The sequence below is a fragment of the Marmota flaviventris genome, chromosome 14 (assembly GCF_047511675.1).
Source record: "Marmota flaviventris isolate mMarFla1 chromosome 14, mMarFla1.hap1, whole genome shotgun sequence".
NCBI lineage: Eukaryota > Metazoa > Chordata > Mammalia > Rodentia > Sciuridae > Marmota > Marmota flaviventris.
In genome coordinates, this window is record NC_092511.1 from 39,306,600 (window position 1) to 39,326,103 (window position 19,504).

The 19,504-nt window shown below is 36.7% G+C and overlaps 1 protein-coding gene across 1 annotated transcript in view; it reads right to left on the minus strand.

Annotated features, from left to right (window-relative positions):
* The window catches only part of Fshr (follicle stimulating hormone receptor), a 166,781-nt gene that overhangs the window by 85,245 nt on the left and 62,032 nt on the right, over positions 1 to 19,504 (minus strand). Inside the window, exon 2 of the mRNA XM_027934325.3 lies at positions 9,108 to 9,179. Coding sequence (XP_027790126.2) covers positions 9,108 to 9,179 — 72 coding nt within the window. The remainder of the gene's footprint in view (positions 1 to 9,107; positions 9,180 to 19,504) is intronic.

A 19,504-nucleotide genomic window follows, 5' to 3' on the forward strand; every position in this document is an offset into this window, starting at 1 on the left:
TGTGAGTGCTGACACATGCAGCATGCTGGAAGGTCTCTCCCATGGTTTGGCTTGTCAAAAAAGGTCAGAAGGGAAAAGATACAGAGGGTGGCCTCACCTGGAAGAAGATTGTGTATGATGGCGAGTCTTATCACACCTCTATCAGTCTTACCACCTGGAAGCCTTAGCTGCTCCATGAAAGACACCAAGCAGAAATCACATCTTCTGGCCAAGATGGCAGAAGATCTTAGTTATGAAAGGACCATCTCTAACTCCCAACTTTATGACTATAAGCTCGCCCCTTCACAGTGTGGCTCTTACCTGTATCCCTCCTATTTTCTTTTCCTTGTAATGCTTTCTGGTCAAGGACACCCTATTATACCTTCATGGATAAAGCATAAGGTACTCAGGTGGGGAGAGTTTTAATGAATAGAGGGTTGGAGGTATCTATAAAATTATGCATTTCAGGAACTCTGTTTCCTTTATCAGACTCACCCCTCACCCCAATAAATAAAAAGAGATCAAAGCAGAAACAAAAGAAAACAAGAAAAAAGCCAAGCATATAATTACAAACCTAATAAATTATTCTCTTTCTTAGCTGGGCAGCTCTTAGATATTACAGAGTTTATTTTAAGGACCCACCTAGAAATGGTTGAAAATAACGAGGCTTAATGCAAACAGTAAAACCACATTAACACAAAAATTGACAAGAAAAAGAGTTTGTGTTCCTGGTTAAGGCAATAAGTACAACAAAAATACTTTTTTTCAGAATATTTATGGAGAATAGGAAATGAGATAAGGACTTTCGCTTTCTAGACACTAACTCATGCCTGACCTGGGTAAATAATGACAACTTAATTGGCCCAACTTTTACATTTCCCAACTGCTGACTAAGTTATTTTGCAGCTCAACAGGCAGCTCAGTTTGCAAACCCTTGGACCAAGACTACTCTTAGCAGGAGCTTTGCCCAGAAATGAGTTGGCACAATGGTACTTCAAAGCAAAAAGATTCTAAGAAAAGGATTCCTTCTCTCTGTGACTGGAGCAATAGAAAATGACTCCAGGTTCTCATTTCTGGAGGTTCCAAGTGCTTGAGCATAGAATCCCTCTTTTCTAATTATAAAAGACACTAAAGGAAGTTTTCACAGCCTTCATCTTCCCCTTGGTCCCTCTTTTATTCTAGTAGAATAATTCTGCAAAATGATAGATTTCCATCAAAAGGAACCCAGTATAATAGGAAGAACCAGACTACTTTGGACTTCCCCACATCTGGGTGTTGATGGCTTGCCCTTTCCGAGTGTCAGTATCCTTGTCTGGAAAGCATACATTAACTGAAAGCATCTGGCTCATGATAAGTGCCGAATAATTATTGGTACAAAAAATCAAGTTTGTTAAAGTATGATTTAACAAATAAAATGCAGTCATTTAACTATTCAATGAATTTGTACAAAAGGATGCATTCTGAAATTATCACCACAATTGAGATATCAATTATTTCCACCATGATAAAAAGTTTTCTGTTTTCTTTCCTTAATAATCCAAATCATCATCCTGGGCTGCTTTTTGTCATCATAGATTAGATTTTTTAAAATATGTTTATTATTAAATAGAATCATATATATTATTTGTGTCTGGCTTCTTTGTTTAGTACTCTTTTGAGAGATTTATCCACGTTGCTGTATGAAAATTAGCAGTTTTTTCTTTTAACTAATTGGCATTCTATTGTATGCATGTAACAATTTATTTACCCTTTGACCTACTAATGGGTATTTGGATTGTTTTCAGTTTGGTGGTACTATCAATGAATCTCTCATGGATATTCTTAAACAAAAGTTTTTGTGGAGTATGTATTTATTACTTTTGGGTAAAATATAAGAAATCAAAAGAATTGTTTTCCAAAGGGGTTTTATTATTTTATATTCTCAACAGAAATGTAGAATTCCTGTTGCTCCATAATCTCACAAATACCTTGCATTATCAGTTTTGAATTTATGCTATTCCAGTGACTATATAATGTTATTTCATTATTCTTCTAAATTGCATTTCACTAATGATGAATAATGAGCTCTTTCCCCACATGCTTTCTGTTCGTTTGCAGATTTTCTTCTGGGAAGTATCTAGATCTTTCTCCCATTTTTAATTTGATTGCTTACTTAGTTTTAACTCTAAGAATTCTTCATACATTCTTGATACAAGTCCTTTTTCATATTTGTGGATTGCAAATATTTTCTTTCAGTCTGTGATTTGGTTTTTCATTTTTTGATTGTATCTTGAAGAGCAGAAGTTTTAATTTTGATAAAGTTCAAAATAACACCTTTATTTTATGCTTTCTTGCCCTGTTTAAGAAATCTTTGCCTATCTCAAGATTATAAAAAATTTTTTCTTATGCTTTTTTCAAGTTTTAAAGTTTCAGCTTTTTATATTTGAGTCTATGATCCATTTAAAGTTAAATTTTGTATATCACCACCCCCCAATAGATATCAAGTTGATTTTTGTGGGCAAAAATTATTCTTTCCCTCTTAAATTCTATAAAACAAATTCTTTCAGGATGTAGCTAGTGAGGAGGTTTTGCCTAACTCATTTTTAAACACAAGTATCATAAAACCAAACAAAGAAATTATATGAAAAGAAATATGTAAACTAATATCCCCACAAATATAGATACAAAAATCCTTTTAAAATGTCAGCAAATAAAATTCTGTATGTGTGAGCAATCTTTAGCAAAAATGCAAACTAGATACTTTCCCTTGGTTGCTCAAGAGCATCCTGTTTAAGTTTCATCACACTATGATACCTAAACTTGTCTCTATGACCTACAATGTGCTATGACTTCACCCCAGCTTCTTCTTTAGCCAACTTCCCGCCAACAACTTCTTTATTTATTCTGTTCTACCTTACCTACACTGTACATGTTCTTTGTACCAATTGGATTCAGACTTAACTACCATCTACCTTAGTATTTTTGGACACTGGAATCATCAAGAAAGCTTTGAAAAGTGATTTCTGCTTGTACTGCCACCCCTCCCTCCAAGAAAGGAAATTTAAAAAGTCTCTGGGAGTGATATTCAGGCATGAGAATTATTTTAAAACTCCCTGGGGGATGCTAAAGTACAACCTGAAATGAAAACCACTGAACTTCCTTATCCTTGTTCTGCACAGAGACTCAGATCCCTCTTCCTGTTTGGTCTAACCAGCATGTAGCCTGGCTGTCAGCTGCTTCTTCTTGCTTTACAGTAAGTGGGACTCAAGGTTCCTTTACCTATCACCTCTCAGAATCCCAGAAGTTCTGTGTGAAAGGAGCTCAGGTCCTCTAACCAGGAAGCTGGAAAAGGCAAAGCTAATTTCTTTTCTCTCTTCTTCTTTTCTTTTTATTTGTAATGAGTGGGCCCAAAGAACTGAGAATTTGGAGGATCCTCAACTTTTTAATTGCATTTATAGGAGTTCTTACTCAATAAATCTCTTCCTCTGAAAGTCTCTCTGCTAACTTTTCTTTCCTGAGTGATCTGGGGTGGAGGGTGGAGTGTCAGACTAGTGTTCTCATTTTTATATGCAAATAAATCACTTGATTATATTTTTTGTCCTTATGTTATCATGAATATTTCAAATGAATTTTATATGGTTCATATTTATGGTGTGGGAGCTAGTTCACTTTTTGGCTTGCTGCCGCCTCATCTGCATATACCATATCTCAGCTGATGTTGATTGGTCTCATTTACATATTCATCACGGTCCTATTTTCAATGATATTTTGTTATAAACTGGCTTTTCTTCCCCCTCCAGTGTTATAATAGCACGTAGATGTGTTTTTAAGTTGTACTCATTTCCATACATAATTTTTCTGGTTACCATAAATCACCACATTGTCACTTACTTCCCCTACCCTAGTCAGTGTAATCTTCACACTTTATACCAAGCTGACATATGGCTCCGAAGTAATTAAAGACAATGTAAACAGTTTACAGTGCACTTTGCAAAGCCACTTCACGTTGCAGAGAGCTTAATGATTTCTTTTCTTCCCCAGCAAGTCCCAAAGCAAGGAAGGGTAGGGAGGTGTGAGGTAACGATGTTGACTGACAGAAACTAAGATGTGGACCGTGGCCATTTCATTTCTAAAGGAAAAGCTTCTGTTCCAAGTTCTACCCAAAGGACACCTTTCCCTGTTAACTTATGATAGAAGGAGAGGGAATGGGTTAGGCTGGGCTAATGAGCAAGGAAGAATTATCTATCTGCAATGGCTGGGGCATGTACTTTCAGTCATTCTAACAGGAATAAAGATGAGAAGTGTGGAGGGGGGAGAATCAAGCTCTTCAATGCCATTATTGTGCCACTGAGATTAGATATTTCTGTTCCTCGATAACCCTGTGAAATAGGCCATACTATTAATATTTTTATAGTTGATGCAGATGGGGCTCAAAAAGTACAACACAAGTGCAGATCTGATGGGAGAAGGAAATAAAGAGGTCTGGTCTCACAATCTAAGAAACTAGTCTGATTCCATGCAGAGGAGGCACATTTCATTCTGGAATATCTTTTTCTGTTGCTTATACTCTGTGTTACTTGGAAAGGGAATTTGGTCTCTATAACCTGTTTCCTCGTCTGTAAAATGTCACTACTGATGGGACCTACCTTGCATGTGACTAGCAAGATGAAACAACTATAGAACTTGATAACAGTGACAGTCTTCTACTTGTGCTGCCTTGGTCCATGATCCTGCTTTCCCCTCAGTCCCATCCATGATCAACACAGCAACTAGAGTGCTCTTCTGAGTTCATATCTGATTGTGTCATCCTTCATACCTTCCCATCACCCCAACATACACACATATACATTCTTTTTCTCTCTCTTTCTCTCTCTCCATGCTTTACCACTGTTCTTACCATAAAAAAAGGAGATCCTTAACACAGGTAGGGGTGGAGCCCCACATAGCTGAACCTCCTGCTCTCATAGCCAGCTTTCAGTTTATGAAACATACCATGTTATGCAGCCCACCAGGAGCCCTGGCATATGCTATTCCTTATGACTGGAATGCCCTTTTCACACTTGCCACCCTCATTTAGTTGGCCACATCTTACCCTTCAGATTCCTGTGTCAATGTCTCTTCCTCAGAAATACCCTTCATAGCCTTGCCAGCTAGGGCAAAGTCCAGACTACATACACTCTCAAATCATCCCCAGTGTTTATAGAGTGACTGCCGTTTTAGCAATTTTATTTTAATTTATGTGATAATTTAATTTCTAACCACACTATTGGACTTTAAATTCCAAGAGCATAAGGGCATGTTTGTTTTTATTCAGTGTTGAATCCATACACTTGAATTGAATTGAATCCATTTAATAAAGCATCGAACCAGGGGCATACAATAAATATCTGACAAGTGCCTGGATAACAATGAGTGAGTGAATGAGTATAATTAGCAGGGGGACAAGATAAGATAGCTCAATGTAAAAATAATATACTAAGTAATATGAATAACAGTGATCAGTAATGTAGGAGTTGATAGGCATATGAACCCTGGCTGAGGATATATTCTAGGCAGTTATATAGTTATAAATTAAAATATATAACAAAATGTCTGAGAAGTATGTACAAAATAAGTGATATGAATATTATATCTGTTTAGACTCTTTGTGCTGTGAGAGGCTAAAGAAAATAAACTCCCAACAGGCTTAAAGGGGGAAAAATGGATTTAATGGCTCATTTCACTTGATGGCCAGAGAGGAGGAATGGCTTCAGAAAGAGTTCTATTCAAGTTCCAGTGTCCTCAGGATTTAGGCTCACTCTTGCATGCATTCTCTCTCTCTCTCTCTCTCTCTCTCTCTCAGAGATTTCCCTCTTGTTAGTTCCATTGCTCAGTCCCACCCCTGGTGGGAAGATGACAACAGCAGTCCTGGCTTCAAATCTTCTCAGGGTTCTATTCAGAAAAAAAGAGGTGGCCTTTTCTTTACCCAATCTCATAAAAGCCTTAAGACTCAGTCTTGCTTACATCACACACCTGCCCCTGGTAGATCCACTGCAGCTAGGAGAATGTAGTGCTTAAACTGGGTTTCTCCTGAGTCAAGGGCTCCATTCCTAGAGTTGGCGATACCCACCCCAACTTGGAATGAGGGAAAAAGGCCCACAAACAAAATTTAAGGACTTTCTGACAGAAGATTGAGGGTGGGGGAAATGGAGACCAAATCCTGGTGGTTGGGCAAACAACTAGTGTCTCCAAAGAAAATTAGTCCTGTTATCATGTGGGAGACCTTTAAAGGTCTCTGTGGCCTGGGTAGTTGAGGAAGGCTTTTGGAATCAAACTAAGACTTGAAAGATGAATAGGATTTCTTTTTTTAACGTTTTTTAAAATTTTTAATTAGTTATATATGGCAGCAGAATACATTTTGTTTCATTGCACACAAACAGAACATAACTTTTCGTTTCTCTGGTTGTACACGATGTAGAGTCACACCATATGTTCAGTCATACATGCACCTAGGGTAATGATGTCCTTCTCATTCCACCATCTGAATAGGATTCTACTAGCAGGACTTCTAGTTAAACATTTATTGAGTGCTTACTGTGTGCCAAACACTGATAAAAGCCTCTTATGTTTATCAGTTTTTTTCCTCCCATCCTCCCAGTAGGACTCATTGGATCTGGCAACCATAGTATTGTTGGGATCTTTGACAGACTAATTGGATAGTGTTGAAAAACAAGTGGGCATGGGCTGAGCAGTGATTGAAAGAAAATCAGGGAGGCAGTGAATGCAGGCTGTTCTTTCAGAAGAATGACCTTAATGAAGAAAGAGGAAAAAGTAGCATGGTAGGAAGGCAGAATTTATACAGAGAGCTTTAAAAAATATTTTGTAAAGTATAGGATAACTTGGTCTCATGGGCAGAATGAATGAAGACTGTGATTCGTGAAGAGGGAGATGTTGAAGGTAAAGTCAATATTTTCTAATTCTGGAAACTGGTTAAAAAGTAGAAAGAAGGAGATAAATCTAGAAAGGAGATGAGAACTGATCAGCAACCAAGAATGTGAAGGTGAGACAATGTAGTGAAGGTACGTCTGGTGACTAAGGGATACAGACAGTTTCCTGAGAGTTCAATTCATCCCCTGCTAAAGGATGCCTTAAGATGAAAAACATGCTAAAATAAGATTATTTTATTTTTGCAATCTCATTGTGTCAGTGCAGGCTGATTAATAAAGACATTCAGTAGAAATGGACAAGCTGTATCTGAGGAATTTCAGTTACTGAGCCAGTCACTCTGGCTCTTGGCTTATTGCTGCATCAGCTCAGCTCAATAGTCACACAGCTACAGAGAGGTCCCATGAATGCTGACCACCCAGTGAGGATCAGTCACACTTTCTGTATTGAAAATATTTAAGGTGGATTATTTGCCAAATCTGATATTTCTGCCTTTATATTATGTCTCTATGAGATTATAGGGATGTTTGGGGACCCGTGAGTGTTCATTAGCCATCCAGTCTGTTAGCAGGGCAATGGGCTAATTAATCCAGGAACATGCCTTCCTTCAAAAGTTCTCCAATTCTGTGGTTTCCCTGGTGAGTTCTGTTCAGGTGAAATCCCTGTGAGTGTTGAGGGTCCTTAACACAAGGTAAGCAGGTATTAAGCTGGGCTCCCATTTCTGACTCCGAGATAGAAATTCCTGATCACATAAGCCCCCTTTGAAACTTCTCTCATAATACACAGATGGGGAAGCCAAGCCCCTGAAAAGTAAGGTGATTTAATCAAGGCCACGCAGTAAGTCTATATTAAAAGTAACACTCAAACTCAGGATTCTGACCACTCTCCTCTAAGCGGGTGGCTTAGTTGCTGAAACACATCGCCCTCTCTGCACTTTGTGCTCCCTTTGTTAATGGATTCCTTTCTTGATTCCCTAGACCTCAGCAAGTAATATTCTTAAAGGGGGGTAAAAGAACTAAGAGGGAAAATTGAGTAGCTTCAAAGTGGAGAAACAAATGAACTGGAGGGTTGCTTTCTCTTACTGCAATAAAAATTATTTCTTTCTGAATTCTGTATCTGTTCTGCACTTAGTGGCATTTAAGTTCTGAATCCTGAATCCTGAGAATTGAGACACAGTAAAGAACCATCTCCCTCTTCCTATGGAACAGGAGAAAGGACCAGAAGCCTTCAAAAGGAGGACAGGGTACTTTAATTGTGGGTGAATTTGCTCTGTTCTTTACTGCTGTAACCCACTATGAGAAAACCTTATCTAGGTTAAACCCTAAATTAAACGAGTATAATAAGAAGTAAATGTTTGAGGTAATGAAGTAGTCTTCTCTTTCCAAAGGAAATCTCTGTCAGTGCTGTAAAGTTGCCTATACTTTTAAATGTTTATGACAATTACCACTTGCCTATGTGCATGGCTTGGGAACAAGAAGTCTAGAGAGCACAAATGTTTGACCCTGCTGTCACTTATAAATTATCTAGAAATAATAGAACATATCTCCAAAAGAAAAAGGAAATAAGCAGAAGAGTTAGGCTTTAGCATATGAACATTCTACTCACAGGGACTTTGGAAGCAACCCTTTAAAAAGAGAGAAAGAGGTGGAGGGAGACAAAAAAGAAAAAGAACACTTTTTGGGTAGACTTTTGTCAGTTTCAATCAATGGCCATACCTGGAAAGCTTCCACACTATTGCTTAGAAAGCATGGTAAGGAAATTAAATGGGAAGAAATGCATATGGTTTGCTTGGCACATCAGTTTGACTTCTGAGTACATAAGTCCCCATGAAGGATTGGTTCTAGGACCCATCTGAGGTACTAAACTAGGGATGCTCAAGTCTCTCATATTGGTGTAATATTTGCATATAATGTATGCACATCTTTTAATATACTCTCATATACTCCCATATAAACTATCTCTAGATCACTTATAATAATATATATATCTATGTAAATAGTTATTATACTATATTTTTAGGGAGTAATGACAGGAAAAATGATGTACATGTTCAGTAGACATATTTTTTTTCAAAAAAATTTTTAATTTGCAATTGGTTGAATTCACTGATACAGAACCTGTCAATCTGGAGGGCCCACTGCACAGAGTAGCATAGTAGATCTGATCTGAGATTGCTCCCTAAAGCCCACATGAGGCATTTGCACACAGCAGTGCCTGATACATACATTTTCTCCAGGTCCCCAAATCCTGCAAATGCTCCTTTGGGAATGACTTGAAGCTTGGTGAGGACAAATCTCCTGAAAAGAGAGTGGATATAAAATATCACAACTTATGCATTAATAAGTAATCAAGTGCCTATCATATAATACCGGTGAACAGCCAAGATTTACCAAGTGCCTGCCATTGTGATTGAGATTGCCTTTATATTCTCTCTCTCTTCATCCTCGCCACAAAGCAGTGATGTTAGCACTCTTATTCTCCCCATTTTTCATGAGAAGTGTTTAGGGAAGATAAAAATCTTATTCAAGGTCACATGGCTGGTAAATGGCAGGGCTGGGACATGAGCCTTGCTTGTCGCCTCTGCTCTATGCTATTTCCTAACCCCATGTGAAGCTGCTTCTGTTTCTCTATGTCAACTTCCAATACCTCTTCCTTCATTGTCATGCTCTACTGACCTTGCATCCTATTCTAAAGGGAAAATGAAAACAATAGAAGAAAACGTCCTCATGCTCTTAAGTGGCTCGCTGTCATCAACACTCTATACTCTGGCCTCTAATACCATGGAGAACTGTCCAGGGTCCTGATGGAGAAGAGCCCTCGCTATTCATACTCTATCTCTTTCCTTCTCTTCTTTCTAGTTCAGGTAACCACTATAGCAATTTCCCTTTCTTTCATTGATTAATGATTTTATTCTTCTATCTTCCTTCCACTACTGAATTCTGCCCATTGATAGAAGAATATTTTAAAATTTCTTCCATCTAAAAAGTCTTCTATTACTATCATTCATCTTCAGTTTTGCCATTTTCTTCTACTTAAAAAACTTGTCTCACCCTGCTAAAAAATTCCATGCAGTAGCTCCTATTTCACGCAGGGAAAAAAAAATCCAAATTGTTTATAGTGACCTTCAATACCCTGCAGGAGCTTCTGGCTCTCTAGTCCTCTAACCTCAGTTTTTTTTTTTTAAGTTTGGTAAACATTATAATTCACTCTGATAAGAGAGTGTACAATGTATGCTTTAAATAATATTCCCAGATTCATCTCCACATGTGTGTATAATCTCCTAACAGTAAGGCTTAAAATGCAGTGGTTAGGCTGTCCTTCCAAGAAGCAGGAAGGAACACTTCATTACAGAGTTCGCTTTTCTTATCCTGCTCTTGTCACAGAACCCTCTTGCTATTCCTTGGTTATAGCAGGTTCCTAATGATTCTGCATTTGCAATTCTCTCTGTTTAAAACATTCACCTCCCAGATATCTTCATGGCTTGTTCCCTCAGCCATGCAGTTTGTTCTATTGCCATTTTCTCAATGAGGCTTTCCTTTACCACCTTATTTAAAATGACAATTAGCCAGGCTTGGTGGTGCATGCCTGTAAACCCTGAGGCTTGGGGCTGAGGCAGGAGGATCGTGAGTTTAAAGCCAGCCTCAACAACTTAGTGAGGACCTAAGAAAATTAGAAAGACCCTGTTTCAAAATAAAATGTAAAAAAAGAAAATAGGGATGTGGTTATGGCTCAGTGGTTAAGTGCCTCTGGGTTCAATCCGTGGTACCAAAAAAAAAAAAAAAAAAAGAAAAAAAAAAAGACATTTCATCCCACATGGCTTCTGGCCCCTTTACCTGCTTAAATTTTTCTTCATAGCAATTCTGATCTAAATTCTGCTTCATATATTCTTGTATTTATTTCTCTGTTTTTCATAACTAGAATGTAAGCTCCATGAGGGCAGGGATTTTCCTTTGATTTGTTACTGCTGTAACACAGTGCCTGGCATACAGCACTAGCTGAATGGCTAAATGATGGCTATGATACAGTCTAAAACTTATAGGCTCAAGGGTGAAATTACAAGTGACCCTTTGGGAATCTCTACAATGGGAATACTATTCTTTCTGTGTCTTTCCTCCCTTTGGCTTTGTCTTGCTTCACAACTGATTAACAGGGATTTAGTTTATTTCCCATTTTAACTCTACCTTCCATAAGGCAGTCTGCAAGCAGGAACTGTAATGAAACACTGTGGACTAGGACAGCTTCATAAAATTCACTACTTTAGTCTCCTGTCATCTGCTGGTGTTCATGAAACCAGTTTCAGATAGAGCTGCTACAGAGGCAAACTGGTTTTTTCTTCCCCTTTGTCTGCATTTGGCTATCATGTGCACCTGCTGTGAGGAATCATGAGAGAGGATGCTTTGTTCTGCTCTGCTCTAAAGAAATTTATGTACTTGTTGAGAAGGCAAAATCAGACTTTAGGACTGACAGGAACCAGTTTTGTGCTACAGTTAAAGTAATAATTATAAGTGTTACTCAAGGGAAAAAATGAGAAAGGACCCAAAGTACGCAAACATATAAAAGAAAGGTTAGCTTTTGAGCCTGGGCCTCAAAACTACCATGTTATACCAAAAGTATCATCTCTATAAAACCATTTAAACAAAAGTGCTATGATTTAGAATTAGGTGTAATGGATCTGGAGGAGCTCCAAGACAGCCACGTGCTCAGGAGGGTGCACAGCTGCTATTCTACAGTGTGCATTTTTCCAGGGTATCCTGGGGTGTTGGTTCCAGGATGTCCCTACCCACAGGATGCCAAAATCCATGAATGTTCTGGTCCCTTATACAATTTGGTATGGTGATTGTGTATTGCCTATGCCCTCCTTCTGCATGCTAATGTATAAGTCATCTCTACATTACTTATAATCTAATACAATGCAAGTGTAATGTAAATAGTTATACTGTTTAGTTTAGGGACTAATGGCCAAAAGTCTGTACATATTCAATACAGATGCAATTTTCAAAAAATATTTTGATCCACAGTTGGTCAAATCTGTGGATGTGGAGGGCTGACTGTACTATGTTGCCAGTATTTGGGTTTAGATGCAGATATTCAACAATTTATTATAAAATAGTCTTTGTATTAGATGGTTTTGCTCAACTTTAGGCCACTGTAACTGTTCTGAGTACATTTAAGTTAGACTAGGCTAAGCTATGATGTTTAGTAGATTAAGTATATAAAATACATTTTTGATTATTGATATTTTTAATTTATGGTGGGTTTATCATGCTGTCAGTCTAAAAGCATCTGTATGGTTTAAGTTTAATTTACATTAACTTTTTATTTCACAATTTCAAGTTAACTTTCTGCATACATTTATGCTAAGATAGACAAAGAATTTTCTTGTAATATTGAACAGTTTATTAGAATAATTTTAAGAATGCTTGCAATTTTACCAGTAAAGATGATTATTTTTATTGAAAGTTATGTTTACTTGAATGTTTATTGGAGAAAATTAAATTTTCTACTCAAATTTGTATACTCTATTTATTACACAAGGTATATTTTAATCAGCAACTTCCTGATAATGCATTATAACGTTGATGATCTAATTGTAGTCAACTAATTCGAAGGATGGTGTGCAAACTTCCTTTAAACTAAGAACATAGGTAAAGGCATCATCTTGATGAATTTTCATTTTAGAAACGAAGTAAATGAAAGTCTAACAGATTAACTTTAAAATCACATTGCAGCATTTAAGCCTGCCTTGCGAGAGTAAACCTAAATAGAATACAGAAAGACAGCAAAGAGGATCTTTGGAAAGATTAATAGAATGGAAGAAAATCTGTCCATATTGACCAAGGGGAAAAATGAGAGAGAGAGAGAAACAATGAAAGGCATGAAAATGTGCTCAACTTCAGGTAGAACAGGTTTTAAATTAGAGAATTCTGATAATTATTTATAACATTAGATTTGAAAAATAAAATAATATGGATAATTTTCAAGCTGGGTGCGGTGGCACAGGCCTGTAATCCTACTGGCTGGGGAGGCTGAGACAGGAGGATCAGGAGTTCAAAGCTGGACTCAGCAAAAGTGAGGTGCTAAGCAACTCAATGAGAACCTGTCTAAAGAGGGCTGGGGATATAGCTCAGTGGACTCATTCCCTTGAGTTTAATCCCTGGTACCAATATAACAATAAGAAAACAATTTGGGTAATTTTCACAGAAATATAATTTTCTAAAAACTGACTCAAGAAGATACAGAAAATTGAATAGATCCATGACTATTAAAAACTGGTTGGTACTTTAAGAGCTATCCACCAAAAACCAAGTTTAGAATAATATGATTTTAGAAGTTAATTTTAAGGAATAGCAAATCTAAACTTCTACAAACTATCTTAGAGACTACTGTTTTAAACAAAGAAATGCCATCCAACCTAATTTTATGTGGATTGTCAACATCAGCAACAAAAATAGACTAGAACAATAAAAGAATTAAAAAATTAGGCCAAATACACTTATTAACATAAATGGAAAATCTAAAATAATATAGTGGCAATGTATATTCAGTTTGGGTTTGTCCTGGAATTCAAGGGCTGCTTGATGTTATAAAACTCCCTCAAAGAAGTTTTTATATAAATAAATTAAAAGAGCAAAACCACATGATTTAATTAATAGGCACAGAAAGTGTACTGATAAAGATGATACTCATCCATGCTAAAACTTTTTGACAAGAAGGAAAAAGGAATATTTTAAATCTCAAAAAGAGCAAAATCTATCAAATATTAAAATATCATGCTCAATGGTGAAATACTAGACACATTCCATTTAAAATTGGAATAAGTCAAGGATGCCTGCCATTAACTCTTCTATTCAATATTGTTCTAGATACTCCAGCCTACACAGTAAGAGAAGAAGAAAAAGAAATATCAGGATTACTGAAGAAACACTTTTTTTTTATTGGTTGTTCAAAACATTATAAAGCTCTTGACATATCATATTTCATACATTAGATTCAAGTTGGTTATGAACTCCCAATTTTACCCCAAATACAGATTGCAGAATCACATCGGTTACACATCCACATTTTTACATAATGCCCTATTAGTAACTGTTGCATTCTGCTACCTTTCCTATCCTCTACCATCCCCCCTCCCTCCCCTCCCATCTTCTCTCTCTACCCCATCCACTGTAATTCATATCTCTCCTTGTTTATTTTCCCATTCCCCTCACAACCTCTTATATGTAATTTTGTATAACAATGAGGGTCTCCCTCCATTACCATGCAATTTCCCTTTTCTCTCCCTTTCCATCCCACCTCATGTATCTGTTTAATGTTAATCTTTTCTTCCTGCTCTTCCTCCCTGCTCTGTTCTTAGTTGCTCTCATTATATCAAAGAAGACATTTGGTATTTGTTTTTTAGGGATTGGCTAGCTTCACTAAGCATAATCTGCTCTAGTGCCATCCATTTCCCTGCAAATTCTATGATTTTTTCATTTTTTAGTGCTGCGTAATACTCCATGGTGTATAAATGCCACATTTTTTTTTATCCATTCATCTATTGAAGGGCATCTGGGTTGGTTCCACAGTCTAGCAATTGTGAATTGTGCTGCTATGAACATCGATGTAGCAGTATCCCTGTAGTACGCTCTTTTAAGGTCTTCAGGGAAAAGTCCAAGAAGGGCAATAGCTGGGTCAAATGGTGGTTCCATTCCCAGCTTTCCCAGGAATCTCCATACTGCTTTCCAGATTGGCTGCACCAGTTTGCAGTCCCACCAGCAATGTACAAGAGTACCCTTTTCCCCACATCCTCGCCAGTACTTGTTGTTGTTTGACTTCATAATGGCTGCCAATCTTACTGGAGTGAGATGGTATCTTAGGGTGGTTTTGATTTGCATTTCTCTGACTGCTAGAGATGGTGAGCATTTTTTCATGTACTTGTTGATTGATTGTATGTCCTCCTCTGAGAAGTGTCTGTTCAGGTCTTTGACCCATTTGTTGATTGGGTTATTTGTTTTCTTATTGTTTAATTTTTTGAGTTCTTTGTATACTCTGGATATTAGGGCTCTATCTGAAGTGTGAGGAGTAAAAATTTGTTCCCATGATGTAGGCTCCCTATTTACCTCTTTTATTGTTTCTCTTGCTGAGAGAAAACTTTTCAGTTTAAGTAAGTCCCATTTGTTGATTTTTGTTATCAACTTTTGTGCTATGGGTGTCCTATTAAGGAATTTGGAGCCCGACCCTACAATATGTAGATCGTAGCCAACTTTTTCTTCTATCAGACGCAGAGTCTCTGATTTGATATCTAGCTCCTTGATCCACTTTGAGTTAACTTTTGTGCATGGCGAGAGGAGGGGATTCAGTTTCATTTTGTTGCATATGGATTTCCAGTTTTCCCAGCACCATTTGTTGAAGATGCTATCCTCCCTCCATTGCATGCTTTTAGCTCCTTTATCAAATATAAGATAGTTGTAGCTTTGTGGATTAGTCTCTGTGTCCTCTATTCTGTACCATTGGTCCACCCTCCTGTTTTGGTACCAGTACCATGCTGTTTTTGTTACTATTGCTCTGTAATATAGTTTTAAGTCTGGTATCGCTATACCGCCTGATTCGCACTTCCTGCTTAGAATTGCTTTTGCTATTCTGGGTCTTTTATTTTTCCATATGAATTTCATGATTGCTTTATCCATTTCTACAAGAAATGCTGTTGGGATTTTGATTGGCATTGCATTAAACCTATAGAGAACTTTTGGTAATATTGCCATTTTGATGATGTTAGTTCTGCCTATCCATGAACAGGGTATATTTTTCCATCTTCTAAGATCTTCTTCTACTTCTCTTTTTAGGGTTTTGTAGTTTTCATTATATAAATCTTTCACCTCTTTTGTTAGGTTGATTCCCAAGTATTTTATTTTTTTTTTGAGGATATTGTGAATGGAGTGTTTTTCCTCAATTCCGTTTCAGAAGTTTTGTCGCTGATATACAGAAATGCCTTTGATTTATGCGTGTTGATTTTATATCCTGCCACTTTGCTGAATTCATTTATTAGTTCTAGTAGTTTTTTTTGTAGACCCTTTTGGGTCTTCTAGGTATAGAATCATGTCATCTGCAAATAGTGATAATTTAAGTTCTTCCTTTCCTATTTTTATGCCTTTAATTTCTTTCATCTGTCTAATTGCTCTGGCCAGTGTTTCGAGAACTATATTGAATAGAAGTGGTGATAGAGGGCATCCCTGTCTTGTTCCAGATTTTAGAGGGAATGCCTTCAATTTTTCTCCATTGAGAATGATGCTAGCCTGAGGCTTAGCATAGATAGCTTTTACAATGTCGAGGTAAGTTCCTGTTATCCCTAGTTTTTCTAATGTTTTGAACATAAAGGGATGCTGTACTTTGTCGAATGCTTTTTCTGTGTCTATTGAGATGATCATATGGTTCTTATTTTTAAGTCTATTGATGTGGTGAATAACATTTATTGATTTCCATATATTGAACCATCCTTGCATCCCAGGGATGAATCCTACTTGATCATGGTGCACAATTTTTTTGATGTGCCTTTGTATCCGATTCGCCAGAATTTTATTGAGGATTTTTGCATCTAGGTTCATCAGAGATATTGGTCTGTAGTTTTCTTTCTTTGAGGTGTCTTTGTCTGGTTTCGGAATCAGGGTGACGTTGGCCTCATGGAATGAATTTGGCAGAGCTCCTTCTTTTTCTATTTCCTGAAATAACTTGAAAAGTATTGGTATTAATTTTTCCTTAAAGGTTTTGTAAAACTCCACTGTATACCCATCTGGTCCTGGGCTTTTCTTGGTTGGAAGTCTTTTGATTGCTTCTTCTATTTCATCTATTGTTATTGGTCTGTTTAAGTTGTGAGTATCCTCCTGACTCAGTCTGGGCAAATCATATGACTTAAGGAATTTATCGATGTCTTCACTATCTTCTATTTTATTGGAATATAGGTTTTCAAAATAATTTCTAATTGTCTTCTGTATTTCTGTAGTGTCTGTTGTGATATTGCCTTTTTCATCCCGTATGTTAGTGATTTGAGTTCTCTCTCTTCTTCTCTTCGTTAGCATGGCTAAGGGTCTGTCGATCTTATTTATTTTTTCAAAGAACCAACTTTTAGTTTTGTTAATTTTTTCAATAGTTTCTTTTGTTTCAATTTCGTTGATTTCCGCTCTGATTTTAATTATTTCTTGCCTTCTGCTACATTTGCTGTTGTTTTGCTCTTCCTTTTCTAGGGCTTTGACATGAAGTGTGAGCTCATTTATTTGTTGGTTTTTCCTTTTTTTGAGGAATGACCTCCAAACGATGCATTTCCCTCTTAAAACTGCTTTCATTGTGTCCCATAGATTCCGATATGTTGTGTCTGTATTTTCATTTATCTCTAAGAATTTTTTGATTTCCTCCTTTATGTCTTCTGTAACCCATTGATCATTCAGAAACATATTGTTCATTTTCCATGTGATGTAGGATTTTTCCTTCCTTCTTTTATCATTGATTTCCAGTTTCATTCCATTATGATCAGATAAAATGCATGGTATTATCTCCACCCCTGTATATTTACTGAGGGTTGCCCTATGGCATAATATATGGTCTATTTTTGAGGAGGATCCATGTGCTGCTGAGAAAAAAGTATATCCACTTGATGATGGTTGATATATTCTATATATGTCAGTTAAGTCTAGGTTGTTGATTGTGATATTGAGTTCTATAGTTTCTTTATTCAGCTTTTGTTTGGAGGATCTGTCCAATGGTGAGAGAGGTGTGTTGAAGTCACCCATAATTATTGTGTTGTGGTCTATTTGATTCTTGAACTTGAGGAGAATTTGTTTTATGAACGTCGCAGCACCATTATTTGGTGCATAAATATTGATAATTGTTATGTCTTGTTGGTGAATGGTTCCTTTTAACAGTATATAATGTCCTTCCTTATCCCTTTTGATTAATTTAGTCTTGAAGTCAATTTTATTCGATATGAGGATGGCCACCCCTGCTTGCTTACGAGGACCGTGTGCGTGGTATATTTTTTCCCAACCTTTCACCTTCAGCCTGTGTATGTCTTTTCCAATCAGATGTGTCTCCTGGAGGCAGCATATTGTTGGATTTGTTTTTTAATCCATGTTACCAGCCTATGTCGCTTTATTGGAGAGTTTAAGCCATTAATGTTTAGAGTTACTATTGATATATGGTTTGTACTTCCAGCCATGTTTGATTATTTATCTTCTTCTTTTTTTTTTTTTAATTTAGTTTGTTTCCCCATGGTTAGCTTTCCCCCCACCCTCTGTCTTTATAGAGGCACTTCCCACTGATGGTTTTGGTTATTGTTTTTCATTTCTTCCTCGTGTAGTGTTTTGCTCAAGATGCTTTGCAATGCTGGTTTTCTGGCTGCAAATTCTTTTAGCTTTTGTTTATCATGAAAGATTTTTATTTCGTTATCGTACCTGAAGCTTAATTTTGCTGGATACAGAATTCTTGGTTGGCATCCATTGTCTTTCAGTGTTTGAAATACGTTGTTCCAGGATCTTCTCGCTTTCAGCGTCTGTGATGAAAAATCCGTTGTTAACCTTATTGGTTTACCCCTGAATGTAATCTGCCTCCTTTCTCTTGTAGCTTTTAGAATTTTCTCTTTGTTCTGTATATTGGATATCTTCATAACAATGTGTCTTGGCGTTGGTCTACTGTGATTTTGTGTGCTCGGTGTCCTGTATGCATCTACAATTTGTATATCCGTTTCCTTTTTTATTTCTGGAAAGTTTTCTGTAATTATTTCTTTCAGCAGGTTACTCATTCCCTTGGTTTGAATCTCTGTACCTTCTTCTATCCCGATGACTCGTAGGTTTGGTTTCTTTATGTTATCCCATATCTCTTGGATGTTTTTCTCGTGGTTTTTAACCAGCCTTTCTGAGTTGGCTAGGCTCTTTTCAAGATGATATATTTTGTCTTCATTATCTGATGTTCTGGCTTCTACTTGCTCCACTCTGTTAGTGATACTCTCAATTGAGTTTTTAATTTGGTTTATCGTTTCCTTCATTTCTAGAATTATTGTTTGTTTTTTTTTATAATCTCAATCTCCTGATAAAGATGCTTAACTTCTTCTTTTATCTGTCTATGTAATTCATTTTCAAAGTGTTCTTTCACTGTTTGGATTTGCTGTCTCGTATCTTCTTTAAGGTTCCATTCCATCTGTCTAAGGTATTCCTTGAGTTCTTTATATGACCATTTTTCTGCTGACTCTAGGTCCTCCTGAATATTTAGGCTGTCCTTCATTGTTTGTACTCCTTTTCTTCCTTGCTTTTTTATGCTGCTCATGTTACTTCTTGTTCTGTTTGACTGCTGAGTTACTGTTTACTCTTATAGATTTATTTGATGCTTGAGAGGAAAGATATTAGAAGGGAAGGGAAGAAGTCGCTAAAGAGAATGAGAGTAGGCAGGTAGAATTCAAGGAAGGGGGAATAAGAAAATTGAAAAGAAATGAAAAGACAACAGAAACAAGAATAACAAAGATTAGATAATAAAGAAAGAAAGAAAAGACGAAAAAAAATTTTTTAACAAAAATAATAGTGATAATAAAAAATGAAAATGAAAATTTAAAAAAAAATAATAATAAAATAAAAAAAATTAAAAAAAAATAGAAACATTGAAA